At 30.9% G+C, this 12102-nt stretch overlaps 1 protein-coding gene across 3 annotated transcripts; it reads right to left on the bottom strand.

The window, feature by feature from the left end:
* Window positions 1–2707: 2707 nt before the first annotated feature.
* LOC137834911 (callose synthase 2-like) lies at window positions 2708–5868 on the bottom strand. 3 transcript variants are annotated; one of them, XM_068643147.1, is made up of 7 exons: window positions 5642–5868; window positions 5290–5341; window positions 4510–4745; window positions 3666–3766; window positions 3311–3429; window positions 3067–3160; window positions 2708–2946 (listed from the first exon to the last, which is right to left on the bottom strand). In XM_068643147.1, the coding sequence occupies exons 3-7, from the start codon at window positions 4694–4696 to the stop codon at window positions 2836–2838; spliced, it is 612 nt and encodes a 203-aa protein (XP_068499248.1). In that variant the 5' UTR covers window positions 4697–4745; window positions 5290–5341; window positions 5642–5868; the 3' UTR covers window positions 2708–2835. The 3 variants fall into 3 exon arrangements, with proteins under 3 accessions (XP_068499248.1, XP_068499250.1, XP_068499249.1); XM_068643149.1 differs by having other exon boundaries at window positions 5770–5842; XM_068643148.1 differs by lacking the exon at window positions 5642–5868 and having other exon boundaries at window positions 5290–5581.
* Between the last annotated feature and the right edge of the window lie 6234 nt (window positions 5869–12102).

The following is a 12102-nucleotide window of genomic DNA, read 5'->3' as shown; positions in this document are numbered from 1 at the left end:
AAAATACATGTGAAATATGTTTTGTTGATGTAAAATTACTAAAATATTAATTACGTCCCTAACAATTTTTTTATATTATTTTTGTCTTTCTAAATTTTATACTAATTTTATAGATATATTAATTATACAATTATATTCAGTAAATACATTTTTTAATCCTACGTTTTATGTAGGAATTACACCGTTATTAGTGCTTACGAATGAAGAATTCATAATAGATTAATTTTAAAAAAACACGTGCTTAATTAAATATATATTTATTCAGCTTTTTTTAATTTTGTAAATTGCATTTGATATGATACTAAATATTGTAAAAGAGTTCTCTCTTTTGATAGGGTTTCACACCAGGTCGTAAAAGATCTTATTGGATTCAAAATCACGGTGTGTTGTATTTTTGTGTTTATAAAACTTAAAATGAATTTAGATAATTAAAGAATTAGGTATAACTCTTTTATAAGTAACATATTTAAATTGAATTCATATTGAATAGTTAGTTGGAATAGAAAAGGGACTTGTTTGTTTGATAGTCGATAAGTAGATCAATTGTTGTCTCTGTTAGTTAATAAGGAAGTGGTCAAGGAAGCTGTTGATTGTGATAAAGTTGATAATTACATTTGGAGGGAGGGGGATTTTAAGTTTGCTTATGTAATTTTAAGAAAAGAATTACATGGTGAATATAGTTTAATCTTTGAAGAGTGTTACAAAATACTTTAGATACAAAGGATAATTTGTCTAGACGTGGTGTTGTTTTATTAAATAATTTGTGTGTTATGTGTGGTGTGGAAGAAGAGTCTATAAATCATGTGTTTTTTATTTGTAAAATTGCTTGGCTTATTTGGGGGATGTGTTTTAATTGGTTGGGAATGTCGACAGTTAATCATTATGATGTGAAATTACATTTTATGCATAACAAATTTTCTTTTTTTAAATGCTACGAGCAATATAATTTGGGGGAGTATTTGGATATCAATAATTGGGAAGATTTGGAAACATAAGAATGGTTGTATTTTTAAAAATGATAGAGTAGATTGTGTGGAAATTTTCACTATTGCACAATTGAAAGTTTTTAGTCGTGGTTACTAGCAAAGGAACATGTAATCTATTTTTCTTATTCATATTGGTGTTTGGAACCTTTGAAATGTTTGAGATACATTAGAAAAGGTAATTGATTTGTTTCTTCAGTTGTGCCTTATGTAGTAGTATTATTTAGCTTGTTGTAGACAAGACCGTGGTTTGTTTTTCTTCTTATAGGTTGTCGAATGCAGGAGGTTCCTGATTTGTATTTTGTTGGCTGGAGGAAGTTCTTTTCTTCGATTTGTTAACTGCAAAATATTGTCAATTACTTTGGAGCGGAAAGGATGTGCAGTGTTTGTAGGATCAAAGTTCTTGGGTTGGTCTACTAGGAGAGAAGAATCACTATGAAGTAAAGGAGCCTTGTTGAAATTCAAAAGTGGAAGTTGTTTAAGAACTATTTGTGGTTTGGGTTTTTGTATGAGATTATTTTTGGTTCGGTTTAGAACCTTTTATTTGGAATGCAGAGTAAGATTTTGAATGTCATGTAATGTCCTTATGAAATATTAGATTTGCAGGTTGTGCTTGAAGTGTTATTTATTTATGATGTTTTATTAATTTGAACATGTAGAAGTAGATGATATTGTTAGGATATATTGTATAAGGATTGGAGTATCCTTAAATACTTCTATTATTTTATTATTTTTTAGATGATAAAAAAAATGGAAAGATTAAAAAATAATGGAAAAAATAGTTTTCTTCTAGCTAAAACTGTTTTTCTTTAAAGTATCTATTTAATCAAAGCTAACCCTTCATTCATTAACAAAAAGTCTTTAACCTATTTAATTAAAATCTTACAAGGTAATAAATTATCTCACTTCCAATATTGTGATCGTTATTAGGCCATATATTACAAAATTGGAATAAATAATTTAATTATCTTCTTTATGGAAAATATTTAATTTTTACACTGTAAAAAACTTTAATTTTAGTTTTCATATTTGTTTATTTAAGTTTTAATAAATTTATTATTTTTAAATAAAATACGAGAGGCGCACATCACTTTATTATTACTTGACTAAAAATATAAGGAATATGTTGCTTATCTAAATATTAGAAGGAATCTGAATGTATTTTTTTTATCTCATGATATATACAATTTTTTTGTTGTTACAAAACTTATATGTTGTTTTTGGTTATTTAAATTTAAGTTGAATTTATTTTTATCCTTCAAAATTAAATTATTTTTTTAATTTATAATTTGAAAATAAAAATGGTTTTACATTCATTCTGACTGTCTTTATGTATAAAAATGATCTAAATTAATACTTTTAAAGAAAAACAAACACAAAATTAAATATTTCATCATAAAAATATAAAATCAAAGTAACTAGCAATTATTAGTTATATAAATAAATCTTTAACTACACTATAGAATAACATAATAATATAAATTAAAGATTCTAATTTTAAACAAAAGATTAATTTAGAATATGAAGTAATTAGTAGTTAAAACCTTGATAGTTGAGGTTCTATACCCTTTAAAAAAAGTCATTAAATATAATTCAATTTTAAATACAAAAATAATTAATCACTCTAAATTAGATAATATTTTATAAATAAATAAAAAAAGTTTCGAAACAATCTGTAAAAGAAAATAAGCACATCCAACCTAATCAACACTTAGAAAACAAAATGAAAACAAAATGCCAGCAGAGGTTATTCATCAGCTAAAAGTAGTAATCATAAGTAGGTTCTGACAGGGATGAGAAAATTATAACTCAAATGAAAAGGGGATTAAAACATAACTATAAAGAACAGACCTCATGATATTTTCATTATAGCCTCTTTTCCACTCTCTGGATCAAGTGGCAAAATATTATGAGGGGAATATAATTGTTTCTGTTCCTCAACCTTAGTATGAGCTTGCATAATCTGCAATTGAATACAAAAACAGAATGTAATAATCAAAATAAAACAATCAGCGAAGAATCAATACATTGTTCTCTTTATATGTAAACTTTATTTATGAACTAATAGACAAAGTAGTTTTACCTCTTCAGATACTGGAACATCTTCAGTTCGATTAACTGCCTTCAATACCTCAAATAAAACAGCAGCCGTTTGATATGCTTTTGTCAGCTGAGCACTGGGGAATCAAATGAAGTTAATTACACTATTTTTCTTTTAAAATTAAAAAATAAAATAGATTAAGAGATATTAGTATAACTCAGATAATTGTGTAATATAAAATCAGGTCAATGACCAAATTATTGATTCAATTATATTGTAAACTCACCGGTTCTTATCAGCAGCATTTTGTAACCCTTCAATATACTTTTGGTAGTACTGCATATAAAAAGTCTGCATTTCACGAGCATCACTCTTTTTTCTTCCCTCATATGTTGTGACATTTTCCTGTAATTTGATGGAAGAGCACTTTCATATCTTCAAATTTCCAAAGAACTGAATATCAATATATTCTACTCTAACATAGGAAGCATTTGTTTTTTGGTTTTATACCGATCCATTAACTAGAAATCATTAAGCAAGCCTTTTCAAATCTCTTAATTGTGGCATTAATTAGTCAAGGTAGGAATGATCCTAAACGAATTGAATGAACAAATTCTTAACAAATGAAATCAGAAGTTCACCTTCTCTAGACGCTGAAGAAGAGCAGTTGTGAATTGGCGAACACCACGTCCACTAGATTGGGGATCTAGTCGGTGAGCTAGTTCAAAGGCATAAAACCGACCTAATGATAATAAAGACAAAAGCATTAGATAAACAACATTCACATCAAAATTCAGAAACCATCTCATGGCTGTATCATCCTATGAGACTAGCATATATCCAAAAAGAATAATCAAAAGAGAAGGGTAACAAGGCAAACATAACAAAAGAAGGAAAAATTGCAACATATTAGTTTTGGATACAAAAGAAGTAAACGTACAATAATTAAAAAGAACTGAAAAACTATTAGCTATATGAAAAGCATTTAACTGATGACTTAACCACTATAGAGGAAAGAAGCAACGAAGCTCAGATATCAAATAGTTTTGAATACCAGAAATTACCAATCATTAAAGTTTTGTCCAAGCAAAAAATTTTAAGGAAGAGAAACATAATGCGCTATAGTATTTTGCAAATAAACTTAAGCATTCATGCAAAGACTGGTTTGGAACTTACTGAGGAATTTCCCATCCCAAAATACAGAAAATCGTTTTTTACAACATCCCTCAAACATTTCCCCATCAAACCAGGAATCTGGTAAGTCAAATTCATCGATGAGAGCTAACAACCACATTTGTTTTCCTTTTCAATGAGATTAGCGTCATGTTATCCATTTTCTTATAAACTTAAGGTTGTAAACAATATTAGACTTCAACTTTTGCACACCCTTACAGAACAAGAACTTATCATGTAGTTATCCAACCAAACTTGCCAAATAACATACACATTACATGGCTCATATGCGCAACTCGTACAGAAACTTACAGAGATAAGCAACTCTTTTATTGCTAGCCTCTACTTCATTAGCAACACGGAGGATGGGAGCTATCTCAACAAGTGAGGAAGGCACCACTTCACTGTCCAAGATTGGGTCCGCTCCTAAATTCCCAGCAGTCTGAGATCGTAGTATCTTCCTTTGCGGAGGCTGATCAGACCCCCTTCTATAAGACATCTTCAGACCTCAATTTATCAATCTATTTCACTTCTAAATGTTATCACTCCTGTAAGAAGTAAAGAAGTGAATCATTGAAGTACATAGCAAATACCTTCAGGAAAAAAAGTATTGATCACGATTATAGGAAATGATGGCAAATCAAATCAGAAAACTGACCCTTCATAATTCTGTTATAATAATTACTTTTCAATAATTGGAAACGCAAACAGATGATGTTTGGTCATTTGTCACAGTCAAGAGATCAAAAAAATTTCTTTCCTCACTACCCCTTCTCTCTCACTGTTCCTCTGTGTATGAGATATTAAGATTGGAGGGAGCATAGAAGACAAGGATGGATGTGATTATACTATTCTTATGATCGATCACAAAGTGAAAATTCTATTCTATTTGCCCTGAAAAGTTGAATATCCATGAAACCCCACATGAACTACATGCAAACGAATTGGAATAGGGAATTACCAGGGAAGGAAAATTCCCCAAAACCACGATTGCTATGATTAGTACTAAACAGAAGTGAAACCAGCTTTCCAAATTCAGAACTTGAAAGAAAAAACAAAATCCCAATTGCAAGAAAGCGCCAATAAACACACCTCAAAAGGCCATGGATGAAACTCTGCCGAAGAGGCAGTGATATCTTGGTTTCTGCAAGACACACAAATCAAGCAATAAACTTTCTTTCAGTCCCCACAATCTCAGAACAACCCATCATGCAGGACAGAAAAAAGGATCAACTTTTACACGAATCATGTTGTGAACAACTAAGCATGTGCAAGGGAGTGTGACCAGGAAGATCAAATTCACCTCTTAATTGTCATGGTAATATTTTTCAAAAGATAAAACAGGGGGGTGTCTGCAATCAGCACCAGTCCAAGTGACAGTAAAATAAATAAAAACAAAGCCTTTACAAGAAAGTGAAAAGGAAAAACCAGTTAAGAAACTTACATGGGAGTTAGAGAGTGTGAGAAAGACAGAGAAAGTGAAAGTGCAGCAGTAGTTGTTGGAATGAATGGGTGAGTGAGTGCAATCAACAACTCACAAATGAATGAACAAAGACAGAGAACAATGCTAACCGAGGATTGGTGGCATCATCTGCATGATGGTTGTTTAAAGTCAATGCATTTTAGCAGGTAATGTTCTTCCAAAGAACGAAGGCCACGTCATCACTGAGTTTCTGTGTGGTTTCTTCTTCCAAAACAAAACACCTTGCTTAAAACAAGGAAAAGAAAATCTAAAAGGTGTCGGGGAGCTATTAGTAATTGCATATATTTGATTTCTATAGCCATTTTCATTAGGTTATTTAAAAAAGAATACTATCCATATCATTTTTTAATATACTTCTTATAAATATTTCTATATAATACAATTAGTGGTGTAAAAGTAAATTATATCATGATCCAATCTATGAGTCAAGTAGTAAAAATACAATCAATTAATTCGCCCCATATTCCAAAAGTCTATGAGTTTTAGTCTCATTGTGGTCCCATATTTGAATATTTCGACATAATTTTAAAAATAAAAGATAATTTTAAATCTAAAATTTAAAAGTTTGTGCCTTTAAATATGAAATTACATTAATGAAATTAATTTTAATTTTTATGCATAGTAATTGAATACATATTTTAACACTTCTAAATACAACTTTTGTCATCAAAGTTATTTCTATATATAATGATTTGTAAATTAGATGTTTGTATGAAAGATTTTAAATTGTCAACATATAGTGGTATTTAATAAAAAAAATAGTTATTTTTATCCTTTATACTTTAATGAAGTGAACACTTATTGAGAAAAAATTAAAGAATTGTGTACTTGGGGGTAGTCATTACGATGTGAAATCACATTTTATGCATAACAAATTCTTTTTTTTGAATGCTACGAGCAATAGAGTTTGGGAGAGTATTTGGATATCAATAATTGGGGAGATTTGGAAACATAAGAATGATTGTATTTTTTAAAAATTATAGATGTGGAAATTTTCACCATCGCACAATTGAAAGTTTTTAGTCGTGGTTACTAACAAAGGAATATGTAATCGATTTTTCTTATTTAGATTGGTGTTTGAAACCTTTGGAATGTATGAGATACATTAGAAAAGGTAATTGAGTTGTTTCTTCTGTTGTGCCTTATGTAGTAGTATTATTTGGCTTATTGTAGACAAGATCGTGGTTTGTTTTTCTTCTTACTGGTTGTTGAATGCGGGAGGTTCTTGATTTGTGTTTTGTTGGCTGGAGGAAGTTCTTTTCTTTGATTTGTTAAGTGCAAAATATTGTCAATTACTTTGGAGCGGAAAGGATGTGCAGTGTTTGTAGGATCAAAGTTCCTAGGTTGGTCTACTAGGAGAGAAGAATCACTATGAAGTAAAGGAGCCTTGTTGGAATTCAAAAGTGGAAGTTGTATAAGAACTATTTGTGGTTTGGGCTTTTGTATGAGATTATTTTTGGTTCGGTTTAGAACCTTTTATTTGGAATGTAGAGTAAGGTTTTGAATGTCATGTAATGTCCTTATAAAATATTAGATCCGCAGGTTATGCTTGAAGTGTTATTTATTTTTTATGTTTTATTAAGTTGGACATGTAGAAGTTGATGATATTGTTATGATCTACCATATAAAGGTTGAAGTATCCTAAAATACTTTTATTATTTTATTATTTTTTAGCTGATAAAAAAAATTGGAAGATTAAAAAATAATGGAAAAAATAGTTTTTCTTCTAGCTAAAACTGTTTTTCTTTAAAATATCTATTTAATCACAGCTAAGCTAACCCTTCATTCATTAACAAAAAGTCTTTAAATTATTTAACTAAAATTTCAATTAATCCCTCTCAGACTAACCTGTTTTTTTTCTAATATCATCTTACAAGGTAATAAATTATCTCACTTCCAATATTGTGATCGTTATTAGCCCAATTATTAAAAAATTGGAATAAATAATTTAATTATCTTATTTATGGAAAATATTTAATTTTTACATTGTAAAATACTTTAATTTTAGTTTTCATATTTTTTTATTTAAGTTTTAATAAATTTATTATTTTTAAATAAAATACGAGAGGCGCACATCACTTTATTATTACTTGACTAAAAATATAAGGAATATGTTGCTTATCTAAAAATTAGAAGGAATCTGAATGTATTTTTTTTATCTCATGATATATACATTTTCTTGTTGTTGCAAAACTTATATGTTGTTTTTGGTTATTTAAATTTAAGTTAAATTTATTTTTATCTTTCAAAATTAAATTATTTTTTTAATTTATAATTTGAAAATAAAAATTGTTTTACATTCATTCTGACTGTCTTTATGTATAAAAATTATCTAAAATAATAGTTTTAAAGAAAAACAAACGCAAAATTAAATATTTCATCATAAAAATATAAAATCAAAGTAACTAGCAACTATTAGTTATATAAAATAAATCTTTAACTACACTAGAATAACATAATAATATAAATTAAAGATTCTAATTGCAGGTCAAGAGAGGATTGCTCGGCAGGGAACTTTCCGAGAGCAGGGCTTACAAAGGGAACTTTAAGTAAAATATTAATTAAGAATATAAAATAGTTATTAGTTAAAACCTTGATAGGTTGTATATCCATTAAAAAAATCATTGAATATAAATCAATTTTAGATAAAAAAATAATTAATTACTATATTAACTAAATTAGATAGTATTTTATAAACTAAAAAAAAGTATTAATATCTAAAATAGTTTCTATTATTAATAAAATTTATAAATTAGTTTCTAAATTGGTATCTAATTAGATATTAAGATTTTAGCTATCAATTTTAGAATTAAAGTAATTATGAACTAAAATCTTAGTAGCTAATTAGATACTAATTTAGAAACTAGTTTATGAATTTTATTAATAATAGAAACTACTTTAGATAAAACTTTTTTTAGTCTATAAAATAGAATTTAATTTAGTCAATATACCGACTAACTATTTTTTTTTCATTTTTTATTTAATGATTTTTTTTGTAGTGACCAATTTAAAAACTTTATAAATTTTTATTAGTAATAAAAACTACTTTAGATTTTACACTTAGTGGTGATGCTTGATTCTTGATGTAGGTTCACCCTGAAATTACTGTGCAATGGGTATGGAAGAGGATCAGATGAACCCTAGTCTAGGTACAAGAAAACGTAATGAGAGAGTGGAAAGAAAAGTCGAGACAGAGAAAAAGAATACAATTCTTCATTATTTAAAAAAACTGTTACTTAATTGTACAATGGGTGTGTATATATGAAAAAGGGTTTGCCTAAACAAGTGATTGGGCCTTTACAATAAGGCTGACCCAATCCTACATAAAACAGAAAGTAAAAGCGTAATTTAACACCCCCTCAAGCTGGGAAGTAAATATTTGTCATTAGCTTGGACTTCAAGATGCAAAACTATGAAGAGATTAGTGGCTTGGTGAAGATATCAGCAACTTGCATGGCAGAGGTAATAGGGAGGAGCTTCAAAAAACCCGTGTTGAGCTTTTCTCGAACCAAGTGACAGTCAATTTCAATATGCTTCGTTCGTTCATGGAAAACTTGGTTCGATGCAATCTGAATAGCAGATTGATTGTCGCAGTATAAATTCGCAGGTTGGGTAGCCGGGATGTGAAGATCGTGAAGAAGGTAAGCAATCCATTGCAGCTCACACGTCGTGGTAGCCATTGCTCGATACTCTGCTTCAGAGGAGTAGCGTGATATTGTTTGTTGCTTCTTCGATTTCCATGAAATAAGGGAGTTGCCTATGAAAATAGAATAACTAGTGACTAATTTTCTAGTGGTGGGGCAGCTGGCCCAATCAGAGTCGCTAAATCCACAAAGTGTGAAGTTGTTCTGATGTGGGAAGAAGAGACTGTCACCAGGAGTGCTTTTGAGGTAGCGAAGGATACAGGAGGTGGCTTGTTGGTGAACGGTAGTGGGGTTAGATATGAACTGACTGAGGTTGTGAACAAGAAAAGTAATATCAGGACGGGTGTTTGTGAGGTAGATGAGACGGCCTAGGAGGCGCCTGTATTCAGAGGCAGCAGTATTATCTAGGGGAATTCCTTGATCTGCAGAGAGCCGAGAAGTGTGGGTCATTGGAGTAGCCATGGGTGCACAGTCCAACATTCCAGTTTCTTGGAGAAGGTCAAGTGTGTATTTGCGTTGACTTAGGTGAAGGCCAGTGCTGTTACGTGCAACTTCAAGACCCAAAAAATAGGTAAGATTACCTAAGTTTTTTATTTTGAAGGTTTGATGAAGGGCAGTAGTGATGGCATCAATTTCCTCCGTGTCATCACCAGTTAAAACAAGGTCATCTACATAAACAAGGATGACAATAATTTTATTGTCAGTATATTTAAGAAAAAGTGAATGGTCAGCAACAAAAAAGAAATATTTGTGAGATACAAGAAAGGAAGAAAGTTTAGCATACCATTGGCGACCAGCCTACTTAAGGCCATATAAAGAGCGTTGAAGTTTGCAGACATGTCGGGGAGGAGAGGAAGACCAGGAGGAGGAGCCAAATAGACTTCTTCATGAAGATCTCCATGAAGGAATGCATTATTAACATCCAGTTGTTTTAAAGGCCAGTTTTTTGTGGTAGCAACAGCAAGAAGCAGACCAAGAGTGGTTAGTTTTGCAACAAGAGAAAAAGTATCTAGATAATCAAGACCTTCTAGTTGGGTAAAACCCTTTGCCACAAGATGAGCTTTATGGCGATCAATGGTGCCATCAGAATTATGTTTAATTTTGTGCACCCACTTACAACCAATGGTTTCCTTTTCCAGTGGAAGAGGAGTAAGAATCCATGTGTTGTTGGTGGTTAGGGCTTGAAGCTCAGGTTGCATGGCAGATTGCCAACAAGCGCTTTTGGAAGCCTCATTGTAAGAACGGGGTTCATGAGCAGAATTAATGGAAGAAATAGTGGTTTTAAAAGAAGCAGAAAGCGAATGATAGGACAAGTAATTATTTATTGGATAACGTGTACTTACAGTAGTGTTGGTAGTATGAAAGTCTTCAAGATATGCAGGTGGGTGATGTGAGCGGGTGGATCTGCGAGGTGGAAAGGTTGGTGATTGAGCAGCATCCATTGGCACTGGTACAGTGTGTGGTGCCTCTATTGTAACTTCTGATTGCTCTGTTGCAACTTCCAGTGGCTCTGTGTGAGTTGGAGTGCTGAATTCAGGATGATGGAAATGGTCTCCAGTTGATAACGTGTCAGAAAAAAAAAATCAGAAGCAGTGTTATAAGCATTATGAATAGGTAGAGATAAAGTGTGAGGGCCCCTAGTCAAACCACAATCCAATTTGTATGGAAAACAGTTTTCATGAAAGATTACATTCCTGGATATGTTAATGCTATGATACTTTAAATTCAAGTAGATATAACCTTTTGTGTTATGAGGGAAACCAAGAAAAATACCCCTAACAGATCTATCATCTAGTTTTTTCCGATGTGCAGTGATAGTGTTTGCATAACAAAGACAACCAAAAAAATTTAAACAAGATATATCATATGGTTTGCCAAAAAAGTTTTTCATAAGGAGTACAGATTTTTAGTAAGAGTGTAGGAATATAATTTATTAGTAAGACAGCGTGGTTAATGGCAAACTCCCAAAAAGTAGGGGGAAGGTTTGCTTGAAAAAGTAAGGCGCAAGTAATATTTAAAATATGCTGATGTTTTCTTTCAACAACACCATTTTGTTGAGGCGTTTCAATACATGTAGTTTGATAAACAATCCCTTTAAAAGCAAAAAAAAGTGAGACATAGCAAATTCTGCACCATTATTAGTCCGAATGGTTTTCACACCAGTTTTAAAATGATTTTCAACAAAAGAAAAGAAATTGATAATGTGGTTACGAACTTCAGATTTATTATGCAATATGATGATCCAGGTATAACGAGAGTAGTCATCAACAATAGTTAGAAAATAGCGAAAACCTTGCATAGAAGTAATAGAACAGAGTCCCTAAATATCCATATGTAAAAGGTCAAAAATAGCTGAAGTAGTAGAAGTACTAAACGGGAAAGGTAATTTCCTCTGTTTTGCACGATTACAAGTATCACAAATGTGCTATTCATCAACAGTAATAAAAGGAAAAGTTTTTCTTAGGATATGTAACCTTTCATGAGAGGGATGCCCTAATCTATAATGCCACACATCCTTGATATTGCAGAGAATAAAAGGAATGGGTGTGTGTGGTGTAATATTGGAAAAAACAGGTAAAGGTTTAAGCAGATATAGGCCAACAGTAACACTAACTGTGTCAATCCTCTCGCGGGATAGATTGTCCTGTATAACACATTCAGAAAAGGTGAAAGTTATGGTGCATCTAAGATGAAGAGAAAGTTTAGAAACAAAAATCAAGTTCAATTTAAACTGGGGTACATATAAAACATTTGTAAGGTAGAGTTTTGCATAAAATT

This window comes from Phaseolus vulgaris, chromosome 5 (assembly GCF_000499845.2).
Source record: "Phaseolus vulgaris cultivar G19833 chromosome 5, P. vulgaris v2.0, whole genome shotgun sequence".
Classification (NCBI taxonomy): Eukaryota; Viridiplantae; Streptophyta; class Magnoliopsida; order Fabales; family Fabaceae; genus Phaseolus; species Phaseolus vulgaris.
This window is presented reverse-complemented; position numbering and strand designations above follow the sequence as displayed.